Source organism: Stegodyphus dumicola, chromosome 2 (genome assembly GCF_044657685.1).
Source record: "Stegodyphus dumicola isolate Sdum_Otavi_A_Nest chromosome 2, ASM4465768v1".
NCBI lineage: Eukaryota > Metazoa > Arthropoda > Arachnida > Araneae > Eresidae > Stegodyphus > Stegodyphus dumicola.
The window spans coordinates 250,857,765-250,874,378 of record NC_140769.1 but is presented as its reverse complement, the minus strand read 5'-3'; the positions used below and the strand labels follow the sequence as shown (position 1 = coordinate 250,874,378).

Sequence of the window (16,614 nt, the reverse complement as noted above, 5' to 3'; positions counted from 1 at the left end):
TAGAGTAATTATAATTTATCCATGAAAAAAAATGTCGTTGCCGAAATTGGACCGATTCAATTTCGGCAACTGTTTTCGGTCTAACTTGGGAAATTTGAATATTTAATGCTTGATACTGTACAGAAACGTCAAACTAACATAACCTCGCAAAATTATAACTGCAAATTGTAGATAAATAAGCAAGTTTTGTGATGGTATAATGAGACATGTAATTACTTACGTTTAGACGAATTAACTGCTTTCACACTTATGTCGAAATAACAGATTTTCTTCTTAGCCAAACGAATAACACTTCTATCAATGTAACCACGAGGCGTTTCTTTACAAATACAATTGCATTAACCTCTTCTACATCTACGTATAACAAAATCCCTATCTCAAATCTCGCAGATATCATCAGTCTTTGTATATCAGAGCGGTCCAAATAACGCTACGGTCGAAATTAGGCTACCTTGCCCTAGATTTTTTTCAAATAGGAACAGTGCAGGAGACGTTGTCATGCTGGAAGTCCTATACTGACTCTCTGAAAGGCTCATTAAATATCAATTCAATTATCTTTCCCATTATTTCCGGTAGTTAGTTGATGTTTGCTTGCACTTAAAACCAAGCTTACGGAAAAGATCTATCTTACCACTGAACCCAAATGCTTCCCAAGGAACTCATAACTTGCGTCTTTAGTATATGTCCCTGCTCCCGTTTGAGGTCACTGAAATAAAGTTTTCAGCATGTGCAAAATCTAAATCTTTTGAAAGCATTTATGTAATGAAAGTAAGAAAATGAAAAGAAGAAACTAAAAGAATAAAATTTTCACTCTGTGTCCTCTTAATGACGACTTAGAATAGAGTAGGTCCTCTGTTAATAAAGGTACAGTAAACAACTGTACAGTAATACATATTTACAAATTACGCTATAAATTTTCCCTTCCTCACAAATTACGCTATAAATTTAAAACATCCTTCTTTATCCTTCTCTTATTTGAGCTTTCAGATAAAAAAATCATTACTTTAAAAAATGTTACAGGATATAGACCACTCGAGCTTTTTTAAGTAGACTGTTAATGAAGTTAATTAGAATTTAATTTTCTTGTAAAATTTTAATAAGGAGAAGTATTTCTGGCAGTTGTTCAATTTCCGTGCATACTTTTTTAATTCAGGCAATTTTATTAAAATTTGTGGCAATAACGTTTTTAGAAATGTTGGTATTCAAACAAGTTTAATTATGGAAAAAATGAATTTTCTTCTTTTTATCAAAAAGTCTTATTTAAGACTCGCCGCTACGCAGTCAGCCTTCGTCTGGCTTTTAAATGTTCCGGAAAAATGTCTAAAGGAAACACCAAACATTAAATTTAAAACCTGCACAGAATTTTACTCTGCAGAACAACTTTATAAAAAAAAACTTTCAATAAAAATGTATTACATATAAAAAAATTGATGTGTACACCACATGACTTCCTTGTACGGAATATTAAATTATATGCAATTTTCCTGCATTTCACTTAAACATATTGAATTAATAGTTAACGAATTTTGAATTAAATCCACTTCGTCGACAGTGCATAAACCACAACAGAATAAATGCACTCTTTAAAGTTCACTATATTTATTTACCATAGCGACACTTCGGCGCTAGGTAAGAAAATATATTTCAATATTATATTTTAAAGCAAATTGACAGGCATGTTCAAAAAAGTCCTATGTGTGTTGAAGGTGAAGGCATCTAATTTACAGAGACAAGTTAATATTAATTTTAATATGCCTGTAAGAAATATTCAGTTCGAATCGTTTAATTTCTACTAAATTTAGAATATCCATCACAGTACCTTTTAAAGCAGTATAGGTTTCATTTATAAGCATCAAATTCTTAAACAAAAAAGAGACCACAAAATTGGAATTTTTCTTTTAAAAATCTTACAGGTCTTTGTGATATTTCAATTACTATAATTTTCATTGTATAACAAACAAAAAATAAAATCTGCATTGGCTGGAAATTTACATAACATATAATGTGACAAAAATATTATTCCCGCGAAGAAATTTCGTATATGATAGATTATGTACTATAAACATTACTTACACAGAAGAATTCGTGCATAATATGTGTAATGTAAATAGTGTTTATATAAGAAAATATAAAATGTAATATATTTTTATAGATCTAGATTATTAGCCTTTATCACCTGTTAAAACTTTAAAAGGTGCAAGTAATAAGATTTAAACTAAGATAAGACAAATTTATGAATATTTCCATATGTTTACGTACGGGCACTCAATTAGCTTTAGGCAACAAATCTTTAGCAGTATTTGAAAAGCATATTTATTTCAAATACAATTAGTTTGGTTACTTTTTTAGATATATATTTCATAGGCTGTTCAAAAGGAAACATATTCAATAATAGTTAGCCTTTAAGGATAGAAAATAGGTAAATGCAGGAATTCAATACTGTGTTGAAATTCATTGATGCTCCTTTATAGATCAGGTTTTGCGAAGTTTCTTTCTTCTGCACATAGTATAAATAAATACCAGCCAGTAAATTCTTTTAGCAATGGAACAAGTGTATTTAATGTCAATGATTACATAATTTAATAGTTAAACTAATGTAAAATTCTAAAGAAGAAAATTGCACCAACTCAGTATTTTTGACGTATATTTAATAATTATGAATACGTTAAAAGTAATAAAATTTTCACAACAGACAATTAAATTAGTTAAAATTATTTTGTAAACCATACATTTCTTAGAATAAAACTAAAATAGGGAAATTCTTAAATAACAAAATTCTAGCAATTTCCTAAGCAAGCTTCAAAAAGATCACTAAGTAAATAACTAAACATTAAAAAATCGAGTTATTTTAATAACTGTTACTATATATTATTAATAATTGCATTAATTATGCAACATTTATATATTGAAATGTTAAAAAAATAACACCAGTTAAAAAATTTGGTTTTCCGCCTTTGAATAACACCGGAAAAACAATAGGCCTGTTTCCGCGTAATGCTTCATTTATGGTCTTTAATGATAATGAAAATTTAAATCGAAAATTTTAAATTCAGATCTATATTCCTGCTTAAATTTTGGTTCTCATCATTCTTATTCTTTAGCTTTTATCGCCAACATGAAAACAATTTTGTTTGCTAACTGTTGATTACTTCTCATCAAATCGGACTATTCCTCAGTGATAGTGATTTCAACAGCGAGCTCTGATAGAAAACAAATGGTTACTTCCTTCAGGACATCTTGGTGATGCGAGCCAACTCAAGTACGCGCAATGCAATACTTGAGTCTAAATTGGATGCGATGAAATATGAGCTTTTCTTCAACAAACTATATATTTCATATTTATCTGCAGCGTAAACAAGTTCACAAGCCATGTCAAAATCTAAACTGCTAATAAAACCACCATAAATATATTGCACGAGCCTTTCCTACAGCAGCTTTAGCTATCATTGATTATGATTTCATTGGAGTTCTGCAGTTCGGGCACAAAGGTTGAGGAAAAACTATCTTGCACACAGAATATCTTTATGTACACGAAAATATTCACCTTCTACTTTTATTGTAACATCACTAAAGTTTCCACTTTCGAGTAAGATTCGTAGGCTTTTACACACTTCTGAAGATGGTACTTCAAGTGAAGGATCATGATCCTCAATTTTGGTTGTCGGAATCTCCTTGTATTCGTACATTCTCAAGGTACATTTCAAACGTAAGTACTTGGTAAGCGTAAGTACTTGGTGGGTAAGTAAGTACATAGTTGCTGTCTTACAAAGTTTTATTTTTTTCATTCAGGATGGAATCTTGTTGCCCATCCAAGAACTGATTATAATGCTAATACTTTATTTATTATCTTGGTTTTAATTTCTATACCTCTGATATTCAGAATTGCACATGAGAAATCAATTAGCTGTTCTAGAGGCGTTTTCTTCAGCCATACAGATACATAGTTTTTCATTCGATCGTTTAATCCTTTTGGATAAATAATGAGCCTCCGATCATTGAAATCCGTTTGAATAAACAACTGTCCTTGTACAATGAGCTTCTTTACAATTCGGTGCGTTAAAATGAGCAGTAAGGTATTTGCCAACTGTAGGGACGGTATGTTACAAGTTTAATAATACGTACCGAATTTTGTTTTTCGTATATTTTCTTCTGCAAACTGTGCACTTCCCATGATTCAATTTCAAGATAATACGTAAATACTCTCAAGAAAGAGAGATTGAGCGAAAGAATTATTTTCGCAGTTTTGAGCAGTTACCGTTATATATTTTAAGTCATTTATTCAATATAATCAATCGCTTGGAAAGTCTTCATAATGCATTTTTGAGAGCTAACTCGTTGTGCTAAATGTTAACAATAGCACAAAACACCCAATAAAGAAGATTTATAATAAAAATATCTGGCGTAGTAGCCATTATAAACCTAATACCTCAACTAAAAATATAATTTAAAATTTCTTCAAATATTCAGATATGAGGCTATAACTATAACTTTTTTCTAGAAAGAGGTGTAGCCAATATTACGTTATAAAAAGGCGAAGCTACACCAGAGAAATGTGTTGAGATAACACTTGCTTTCAGATATGTCCGGCGGTATGAAGACATCAAATCAGAAGAAACATTTCATTCAAGAAATTCACAAACGTTTATTTGACAATTTTTTTTCCACAACTTTTATTTCACAAACGTTTACATCTCCTCAGACGAATATATAACGTTTCTGAAAATTTTCATAAAATCATTATATTCAAATAAACAAGTCTCTAATATTTTTCTAATATATTTTCTCAACGGTGCATCTCAAAAATTAGTATAAAAATAAAACTTTTGTTGCTCTTGATAAACATTAGTCACACAACTTTAACCAAAAGCAAAACGTCGTCCTAAAATTCTTTAAACTAACGGAAAAAGAATTTGACCTATTGCCATCAAAATGTAGTTTATAATTAAAACTATAAGATTATGTTTATACTCTCACTGAAATATTAGATGGAGAAATGTAAAGATGTAGTTTCCAACATCCTCCCGCCTAAGTTGTGGAGCTATTAGGTTATTTCGAAGCAGGAGAGATGAAAAATGAGCAATGCTCTCGCCGGAAATCGAACCATGGTTCTCTGGAATACGCGTCGAGCGTGCTAACCACTACACTACGAAGGCATGCCAAGAAGGCGGGAAAGTACTTTCCCTTTTAAAGTGGGACTGGGGCTTATGGGACCCAATCTCCCAATCCTGGTGGTGAAGAATCATCATTCACCACCTTTTTTAGCTCCAGCGCCACTGTAGAGACATTAGGTTAATTTGAAGCAGGAAGAAGTGAAAAAATGAGCAGTTCCCTCGCCGGGACTCGAACCACGGACCTCTCGAATACGCGACGAGTGTGCTGACCGCTACACCACGAAGGCGGGAGAAATATCTTATATACTCCACCTTTTAAAGGGAGACTAGGGATTAGGGGACCCGATCGCCAAATCCTGGCCGTAGAGAATCATCATCCACCATCTTTTTTAGTTCGCGCGCCACTAGAGACGTTAGATTCATTTTGAAACCAGGGGAAACGAAGAATGAGCAATGCCCTCGCCGGAACTCGAAACATGTACCTCTCAAATATGCGACGAGTGTGCTGACCGCTACACCACGAAGGCATACTAAGAATGCGGGAGAATTAACTTTCAAACTCTACCACTTATCTGCTCGAAACAGCGTTCTATCTATAGACAACAAGTTACTTATTTTCAAATCCAAATTGCGTCCTGTGCTTTATTATGCATGCCCAGTATGGGAGTTTGGTTGTTAGAACGATAGAAAAAATTGCAGACGGTGCAGAAGTCGTTTTACGTTAAGTCAATTCCCTGTAGTACTTGCGTAATAATCACATCCAAGAAGAACTGAATATCGTCCACCTCAGGACACATTACTATTTCTTAGTATAAAAATTCCACAAGAGACGAGAAACTTAATAACCCTGCAGTTAAGATTTGCACGTATGATTACAATAATCTGGCTATCAGTAACAGGCTTGTAGAAGTACTCAATAGGTATATTACGTAAATGCTTTATAATGTAAAATTAATACTCTTTGTTTTCTTTTGCACCTGTAATGTGTTTGTACCCACTGCTGTAACGCTCTGTGTTTTCGAATATATGTATATCTATCTCATTTGCATGTTTTTGTATTCTTGCTCCTATAAGTGCCAGTTACTCGTACTTGCCTGTGTTGCATTAATCTTTGTTTTTCAGCAAACTCACAAGCTCGAACTAGCCTTTTGGTCTGCGAAACTAATAATAGTCGATTTAAAGAAAAAGTCTCAAAGCATTCTGATTTTATATTACGTCCAAAGGGGTGTTTTTTAAACGTTTTGTGTGTTATCTTTATAAAGCTTTAGAGCATACCATAGCTTTAGAATTTCCGATAGACAGTTTCTTGCGCTAGAGATAAAAGTGTTTTATTCCGTACAGTGTTGCCAATGCTGGCTTTGAAATCGTTGAGATTTTTAAATAAAAATTTCGTTAAAGGTTTACAAAATATGAAACAGATGATAAAATAAATTCGAAATTCAAAATTCTGGCTTCCAGGTGCCCATTTTAGGGTGGAGAATTACATTATTCAGAATTTGATGACTCGAAGTATCCTCGTATTTTCACAATACGAGAAACAAACATACATTCATGTAGATTCTTCATTATTTGATTTCTTTAAATATAATACAGAGCAATAATATTTGGTGGCAGCAATCTGAAAAGTGATAAGCCGTATATGGTGAACCGAAGCAGAATACCTACCTCTTCTTTGGGCTAAAAATGAAAAAAAAAAATCAATACTTTTGTTTTTTTATAGAAAACTATATATTGAATTTTTAGTTCCTCACGGTGCAATTAGGAAAGTTAAGCAATTCTATATGGCGTAGGATCTTTGATGCCCAGGTATTTGGTCAGCAATCAATCCTATGGTATGCAACTGACCACGAGGAGATGCTTTGCTACGTAGTAGATACTGGCTCAAGACTTCAGCCTCATATTCTGCTAGACTCCTGCTGTTGTTCGTATCTTGGATAGCTACATTCACGTCCGAATTCCGTGGTTTAAAACACCGCTTCAAGACAACGAATATCGTAAATACAATTCATTGTGACTCAGAATCTCACTGACATGCTTTCAGCAACCGCAAATTACATATTGTAGTCACTATCGAAATATGTTGATTTATACCTCGCGTTATTGCTAATATAATTTTTTGGCCTTATTACAAACAAATTGTTTCCAACTTTTCTTCTGCACCAGCAGCCAGAGCTTACATTGCGCCGGAGCCCAATGGAACCCGGCTCCAGTGCATCTCAGCTTTTGTGATAAATCAGAAGTTTAGCCAGAGCACGGGTTCCGGCACTCTTTTATGTAAGTTAACCCCAATTTCAACAAACAAAATTTATTTTAATAAAACAAATTCCAGATTTCAAATTTGGGCTTTCAGATGCCCATATTCGCAGTAGGATTACGTGATTCAAAATTGGATGCCTCTAGGTACCGTTGTTTTATCCCAGTGCGAGAAACATACATGCATTTATGCAGATTCTTCATTATTTAATTTTTTTCAAATATAATACAGGATGCTAGTATTTGATGGCAAAAGTTTGAAAAATAATACAGAAATTTATAGTGTTTCGACACAAAATCGCAAAACAAAAACAATAGTCCCTCAGGGATAAAGCCCCTTTCGACTAATAAATATGCCTTATAATCGATTCTAACTTCTGAATGCAGGCCTGTCTTTTTCTCGGACACAAACCTTGGACACAGGTTGAGACTTTTAAGGTAAAAAAAAATCCCCACCCAGATGCCAAAGGCTTATTTTTCAGGAAATGCAATTAATTTATGAGCGTGGGTTAATTTTTCGTTCCTGAAAGGGCTAAAAAGCATCTCCGTGGACATGCACGTGCCAAGCTAGTGACTTCCTACTCCAGAGCTCCTGTACACTTTTTGAACGATATAACCAAATGCGGGGCACCACTACTGTCAGAGGAGTCTTACGTTTATTCTCACGTTGTTATCGGATCGTAGAATAAGGAAAATTTCTACTTGGAGGCTAGAATTAAACCGATAGGGCATCCAAATCAGAAAGTCTTGGACTCTTCCCTCTTTATTTTCAAAGCTACACTTTTCCGTTAAAATTTCCTTCCGTATCCTGATATTGTTTCTAAAATTCACTTTATTCTCCTTTGTGATGCTTTAATCGTTTTATCATTTTTCATTGAGTGTGCTGAAAAAAGAATGGATTTGGTGTCTATCATCCCTCGAAACAGTACATTTTATGCATAATCAGGCTTAAATTCTAACGGAGATCGGCTGGGGTACTTCTTAACGTGAGTGGTATTGTGATTCGGAGCCAAAAATTAAACGAGATCCGATAATTTATTTTTTTTATTTAAGTACTTATAATTGATTAAATATATTTTTAATTTCGATGTAACCCTTTGCAGTTCTTTTAATTTTAATTTAATTACTTAATTATTAGCACAGAGGGACAATTTGCCAGAAGGACTATTAATTTCGTTTTCGCATTTTGCGTTGATTCATTATAAACGGCGATTCACTATTTAAATTGTTGCCACTAAATATTAGAACCCTGTATTATATTGAAAGAACTTAAATAATGAAGAATCTGCATAAATGTATGTATGTTTTTCGCAATGTGATAAAAGAACGGTACCTAGAACCATTAAATTTTGAATAACGTACGTCTCCATCCCAATAGGGGCATCTGGAAGCACGAATTTGGAATTCGTTTTATTTTCTATTTCATATTTTATAAAGCATTTATGAATTTTTGATTGAGAAAACGATTTCAAAGCGAGCAATGGCAACACACTGTATGGAAAAAATATTTTTTATCTCCAGCGCGCGAGACTGTGTATCGGAAATTCTATGCTCTTCTGAATTAGTTATTTTATGTATTTATTGTTTCTTTCCATCCATAATCTTCAATAAGACTCCTGCACTTCTGATTTCAGTTATTATGCTGATTTACACCTCGGGCTACTGCTGATATAATATTCCCGGCCTTCTTACGTACAAATTGTCGTCAAATTTCCTTCTACATTAACTGCTGATCTTTGCTTTTCAGATTTTCTTCCAATAGGAAGGAAATGAGGAATTATTATGGAAGCCTCACTTTTAATTGATATGTTTCAGTTCGAATGTTATGGCATTTACATTCTTACATAACTACAAATTTAAGCAAGTAAAAGGGTTACTGTACTTAATTCTGTTCTTTAATACCAAATGGTATTTTAAAATCATTTAACATGTTTTTTTTTTTTCATTTTTTTAAATAGTTTTTTGTTTCATATTTGGGAAATTTAAATATGTAAAATATATTTTCATGATTCTCTCCTTATCATTATAATATTTTGAAAATTTACCTATGCCTTAATATAAGCTGAATTGATATTAATATGTACACTACACTGCATTTACCTAAGTATTTCAGATTTTGTGTCATTTTGAAGGAAAGCAAATTCTTTAACGACCTTTCAGATAAAGTCAATTTTACGAAAATGATATTTCAGCAGACTCTCTGTCATAATCTTGCATTGATACTTCAGTTCATATATATATATTAATAAAAAATATATATAATCAATAAATTAAACATATAAATCAACAAATTAAATGTAAGAGCATTTAATATTTTCTTTGTAAGGGTCGATCAGCAAAATAATGAACTCCACATGTTCATCAATATTTACGAATAATATGTAACTAATAAATAGAGAGGCAACATTTGCGAGCCATATTGGTTACTAATAATTCTCCATTTCTTCCAATCATTTTAATTGCTTAAAGAACGTTAAGAATTATAATTTGAATACAATAAACAAGAAAAACTGGATTATGACAATTAATAATAATAATATTTAATAGGTAAGTATATATATTTTTTACAAAATAAATTTCAACATATTTTAATGAGTATTTAATATTTCAATGTAATTTTTGATTAAATACTCAAAGAACTATTACCTCTTACGTCATTTAGTTAATATTTTAATAGTATTTGTTCACAAATAATTACAGTTTAACTAAATTCATTATTTAAAAAAAAGCAAATAAAAATGTAAACATTCTTGTTTTGAAAATAATACTTTGCATAGTGTATTAATTTCGTATAGGAGCAGCAAAATGATATCACACGACCAACATTAAATTTTTACATGAAGATAACTGCAGTAATAAAATAATCTCGTTCTTGTTTAACATTATGAGTAGCAATTCAATAAAAATTGATAAAATTAAAGTTCTCAAATTATGTGCATCACATAATAATTCAAGTTATAACAACACATCAACTTCTGTCCTTTTTGCATTGTTATCAAAATTAAAATACCATTATATTGAACTAAATAATCAACTACACATCTCGTTTTACCTATTACAATGTGCTTGTCTATACTGTCAAAGTTCACATATCATGTTCAAAATGGCGTTTAGAATTCATATAGAGAGAAATGGCTATCACATTGTTTTAAATAGAAACAAAAAATTCAAAGCATTTTACTCACAGGGATTTAAATAAGTCATTTTAAAAACAAAAAGAAATTTAACATAAATCCTCATATTCTCTGGATGTTAAACTTCGCTAATAAGAACTGACTCCTTCAAAGTATTCAAAACTAATTACATGTAATTATGTCACCGGAAATTTGCGTTTGATAACAGAATTTTCCAAAAAATATTCACCAATTAACTCTCCGTGAAATTAAGTATTACCAGACAGGCCACTAAATTAAAATAAAATTGTTTGAGAATTATATTTCTGAAAGAATCAATAGGAAATAATAATTTATTTTAAGAAATAATGACATTTTGCATTTGCAATAAAAACTCTTTTCTGAAAAGAAAAAAAAAAAAAAAAAGGTTAAGGAAAAAGAAAAAAATGGACAAAATGTTTTTATTATCAGGCTAAGACAGGAGTCGGCAACCTGCGGCTCTTTTGATGTAAAGTTGCGGCTCTCCAGTTCCATACGGAAAAACTAATAATTTATTATCAAAACCCTTAAAAAATAAGAAAATATATTTTTTTTAAGTACCTAATTTCTCAATAGCTTCTATTTTCATAATCGTTAATTAAGCTTAACATGACCGTAATGAGATAAATTTGAACCATTTTTACTGTACTGTTAATTTGAACTATTGTTCATTTTTTCAGCTGCGCTGTCAGCATGGCAGTTGGCAAAAAAGAGAAGAACTGAAGAAGAAAACAGAGAATTCAATCAGGATTTGGCGGAGTCGTTTACATTCATATGCAACACAGATGGCCTTCCGAGTTGTCTCATTTGCCACCAAAAACACTCACACAAAAAGAAGTCGAATTTGGGGAGACACTTCACTACAAAATATACCCAGTTTGCTGGTAAATATCCAAACGAGGACGCACCAAAAAAAAAAGCTTAAAGAGCTCAAAAAAAAAGTCAAGTTCCATGCTATGTAACTGGGTACAATCTTCCAATAATGTAAATCTGCCAAGCTCTGCAGTATCACTAGAAATTGCAAAAAGAGTAAAACCATTCACGTCAAATACGTCAAAGATTGTTTTATACGTGCATCTGAATGTTTCGTGCTATTAAAATCAAAGCAGAAATCATGAAAAAAAATCGAAGATTTGCCATTATTTGCAAAACCAGTACAAGATAGAACTGCTAGGATGTTTTCAAACGTAACACATATGCAAGTGGAAGACCTTCAGCTGGCTTCTGCCTTATCACTTGCTATGGAATTTATTTTGCAAATTGATGCTTCATCAGTTTGCAAACTAAATTCCTTATTGAAACTCTGATATGGATGTCATTTTAGCTCAAAAAGATGAACGAGACAATGAACATCTAGTATTATACCTCAGTAAGAAGTTTACAGAAACTGAAAAAAGTACTCTACCACAGAAAAGGAATGCGTCGCCATAATATTTGCTGTAAAGAAACTTTAATTTTATTTAGACGGGCATACTAAATTCCTCATCATGACCGATAACAATCCCCTAGTTTGGCTCAAAAATAATGTGAGTCTAAATCCACGATTTATGAGATGGGCACTAGTACTACAACCCTACAATTACACGGTCGTCCATTAAAGTGGTAAAAACCATAAAAATGTAGACGCATTAAGTCGTACTCCCTGGCCTGATTAAATAATTTGTTTTTCTATATAGATAAAAAAATATATATATCGTTCTTTCCTCTCTTCCTCAGTGTATATTATTTCCTGTATTTCAATTCTGTATTGTGCTGATATTGTTGTTTGAAAAGAAAAAAATTGTAAACTCTAATTTATAAAAATATAAATTAAAGTTTATTTACTAATTCAGAAGTCAAACAACAAAAATCAGCGTTATACCTACAAAATTTTCACAGGACTAGTTTCGATGGTTTTACCGAACCATCATCTTCAGCTGCAAAACCGCAAATGAACAAGATAGGAAATAATGATTAGATAAGATAAGAAAGCCTGAACAAGAATAAGCAAGTGGCGCCATCTGTTGGCGAAACCAGAACTAAAACATAATTTCTCTAAAAGCCGAAGGCAAATTTGGATTGGAATTAGGATCGTTAACTAGAACAGAAAGATTTTTATGAATGTGAAATGCCTCTAGAAAATCCAGTTCTCCAATGGAAGATGTTTTTTGAATAATTTTGGCAGCAGAAAAATTGAAAGTGGGATATTTATATTGATATTATGATAGTTTTAAAGTTTATTTGTATTATGTAACTGTTGCTCAGCAACGTGAGAAATTGTTTAAAGATTAGATTTCTGAAGTTTGACCAGCTAGTAGATGTATGAAAGTTTTACCACTTAAGAATTGTATACAAATTATCTATCTCTGTAAACTAAAAATAAAATTTATGTTTTACTAAGAAGATTATCTGTTTTGTCAATTACTGCAAAATACATTACAACATGAAGCCTATTCATACTTTATATTTTCAACCAATAAATGTTGTACAATTAGTTAAAAAATCCCAGTATGGTTGCGTTTTGTGTTACCATTTTTTATGAAGCGTATTCGAACCATTCTAGTATACCCATCAGCAATTGTGCATGATTGCCGAAATATTACATTCCTATCTCCAATATCTGCAACTGTGGTCGCTCTCAGATATACAAAACCTCAATCAAATTTGTGTTTTTTAAATCATATATATATTCAACATAAAATGATAAAAAGTAGCACACATAACGTAAGAAACTCAATTCTTACCTTTAATCTTTTGAAACCAAACTCACCAAAATTATTTTACGGGATCTTTTTAAATGATGCAATATAGAAATATAATATTATATTATATACTTTATATACTTATATTTAATTCGGTTAATTTTTAGATTATGGTAACTTGGCGATTTTTTGGCGAAAATTTGGTGACCAACCCTGCTACAGCAACCTGCTAGTTTTTGTTTGGGCGCCATTTTGTTTTCGCAAAGTAAAGGCATGTTTTTCTTTCTTTCTTTCTTTTTTTTTTTTTTTTTTTTTTTTCTTTTACTCAACATTTTTTTCCAACAATCTGCTAGCCGAATTATGCTTATGCTAGAACTTTTATGAAACAAAAGTGCTTAATCATGACTTAGATTAGGTGCGAAATTGGGAGAAAGTGCAGAATCGCAAACTGCTTGCCGCGTTTTTAAGAATTGCACATACACGGTATCATCCATGTACACGTCGACCTATTTTCACTTAAAAAAAATATCCCAGAATTGCACAAAAATGGCATTGCGCACACTCTTGACTTTATCCATGTACTCTGCTAAAGTCTAGTAACCTTTATCGTTTTACCAAAATGTCGCCAAACTACCTGTTACCATATTCCAAAGATTAGCCTTCAATTCAAAAATTTCAGATTACTAATAATATTTTGCTAGTACATACAAGATGAAAAATTTTTAATTTTACTTTTAATCTTTTGAAACAAAAATCACTAAAATTACCTTTAAGTGTCTATTTTACGTGATATAATGTGCAGGTATAATACTTATATATCATATACATTACTAAAATTTCAAATTATTAAAATTTTATATTGATATTTTTTTACCACAGGTATGAGAAGTAAAATCATATAACAAATTTGATAGCTAGAAAATCTGATCATTTTTGACAATCCAAAATATTTAATGATTCCAAAGGAACCATAATAAGTCAATGTTTGCATTTACTGATACAAATAAAATACTGAGCTACCCTGGCATAAATAAAATAATAAGATGTAATGGCATAAATAAATTTATCAGATATAATAACACAAATTTATCAGATATAATGACACAAGTAAATTCATCAAAACTGGAATTACCACTCACAAAAATATGCTGTTTAGAAGGCAATTTATGTTTATCAATATGAAACCTCTCCTTTATACGTTTCTATCTCCATTTTTTTTCCAATATTATATTAGGATTATTAAATCGGAATGAATATTTCTTTGGGGGATAAGTAATTTAAACTGGAAAATTCATAATGATGAAACAAGCAGTTATACCTAAAATTTTGATTCCCATAAATTTCTATTTCTATTTTAAATTTTAGGACCTTTCTTTTGGTATTCATCTGTTTTCGTGGCTAAAGTGACCACAACTTCGTTGGCTAACATTTGATTGTTTTTCATTAGTTCGAACCATTTTTTGGTGTTTGTGATTTCAGAAGCATATTTGGATATGTAGCAAACAGCCGCATCTTTCAATTCATGATCTTCGTGCCTATAGGCGAGTATAAGAACGTCAACAGCGACGCTTGTGCTTAAGTTAGATGCAATGAAGTACGAGCACTTCTTTTTCAGGCCAAATATTTCATATTTATCAGATGCATAAAAAAGTTCACAAGCCAAGTCAAAATTCAAATTTCTAGTAATACCACAATAAATATATCGTAACATTTCTTGAACTGCAACCTTAGACACTTCCGTAATATTAATTATGTTGGATTTCTGTAATTTTGACTGCATCATGGTACGAAATACTCTAGACCTTGCACTAAGAATAGCTTTATGCGCAGGTAAAGTTTCATCTTCGACTCTGATAAAGAAATCACTAGAATCTCCACTTTCAAGTAAACTTCGAAGGTCTTTGCATATTTCCGACGACGACTTTATACTGAAAGGATCGATTTCTTCAACCTCAGCAGTCAGAATCTCTTTATCGTTGTAAATATTTAAGCTGCATTTCAAGGTTAATTTACCATCTTTCAAGATTTTATTTTCTTTATTCAAGATGAAAGCTTGTTTGCAAAAGGTTGCCCATCCAACTTCTGATTCTAAGGCTAATATTTTTTTTATTGTCCTGGTTTTAATTTCTTTACCTTCGGCGTTCACAACTGAACATGAGAATTCAATTAGCTTTTCTAGAGGTGATGTTTTCTTCAGCCATAGAGACGTATAATTTTTCACTCTATCGTTGAATCCTTTTGGATAAAGAATGAGACTCCATTGATAGACTTCTTTATTATTAGGCGTGTTAAAATAAGCAGTAAGGCACTTTCCAACATTAGGAACGGAGTTACCAAAATTATCAATATTCCAAATGTAATAATATGTACTGAAGGCAGAATTTTGTTTAGTTTCTTCTGCAGACAGTGTTCCTCCCATGTTTCAGTTTCAAGAGAATTCGTAAATACCAGTGCTCACAAGACAGAAGCAAATTTCTATAACAGTTGCTTACAAATGTTAATATAGTGTCTGTTGTATCCTAACTGCGAAGCCTTTGCACTTCAAAGATAAAATTTTTATGAGACTGATAACGTCGAGAAAGGGAAACTCCCGAATGAAACGTTTTTTTTATTCGTTGATTCTGATAAGATTTATCCCGGCAGCTCGTTTTGAAAGAAGAATTTCGGTCATTCAATTCCAGATAAGCGCTGAGAATTTCACAGATAATCAAAATTATTTTCGTGTGTTATTCATACCGTCTGTTGATTATTTTAGATAAATTACGATAGGAAATGAATTTGTTACCTTATATCTTTTGCAAATGAAAATATAGCTTCATTTACATTCTTTGAGCAACATATTCAACCGTCAGCCACCTCTTGTAGAAATATAATAATGGTAAAGTTTAACAACAATGTACAATTCGCAGAACAATTTCAAATAATATTGTGATAATTAATGTAACATTAAGTGGCCAACCAACACAGATATATATAATTTATCATTCAATACCACACAAATAGCATAAATTAATGAAATACAATTATTATTTAATTACCTCTTTCTCCGAATAAGATTGTAGTTACGGAAAAATGGAGGCTTAAAAGCTACCGTTTGTATAGAAAAGAAGCAGATGCTAAGGTGCATTTACGGCTAACAGGATCTGCACCAATACAGCCCCGACTTATGTATTATACAACTTATGTGAATTCGCAGTTATGTAAATACGCAAAAGCTGTAAATTCAAACTGAAAGCTTCCAATTAGAAATAAGTATTCGGTACACAATTCATCCTTTACCAGATCTCGTACTTCTTGCATTCAAACAATATTCACGAAGTAAGTTTATTCATTTATTTATCAGAGTTTGTTTCAGTAAAGAGACCTGCTGAGGATTTTAACTCCATAGCGCTAGCAAAATCAGAATCGAAAACCAAG

The 16,614-nt window shown here is 31.7% G+C and overlaps 2 protein-coding genes across 2 annotated transcripts in view; one reads left to right on the top strand and one right to left on the bottom strand.

Moving 5' to 3' along the window:
* LOC146998937 (general transcription factor II-I repeat domain-containing protein 2-like) overlaps positions 1-13,519 on the top strand; it is a 66,941-nt gene extending 53,422 nt beyond the window's left edge. Inside the window, exon 2 of the mRNA XM_085812016.1 lies at positions 11,197-13,519. Within this exon, the coding sequence (XP_085668142.1) occupies positions 11,197-11,441 (245 nt within the window). The 3' untranslated portion in view covers positions 11,442-13,519. The remainder of the gene's footprint in view (positions 1-11,196) is intronic.
* Positions 13,520-14,551: 1,032 nt separating this feature from the next.
* On the bottom strand, positions 14,552-15,616 carry LOC118203343 (speckle-type POZ protein-like). The gene has a single exon (XM_035375625.2). It carries the CDS (start codon positions 15,614-15,616, stop codon positions 14,552-14,554), a length of 1,065 nt encoding a protein of 354 aa, XP_035231516.2.
* Between the last annotated feature and the right edge of the window lie 998 nt (positions 15,617-16,614).

Bases quoted from the DNA above. Each gene is read 5' to 3' on its own strand.
- LOC118203343 (XM_035375625.2), bottom strand. From the start codon at position 15,616: ATGGGAGGAACACTGTCTGCAGAAGAAACTAAACAAAATTCTGCCTTC.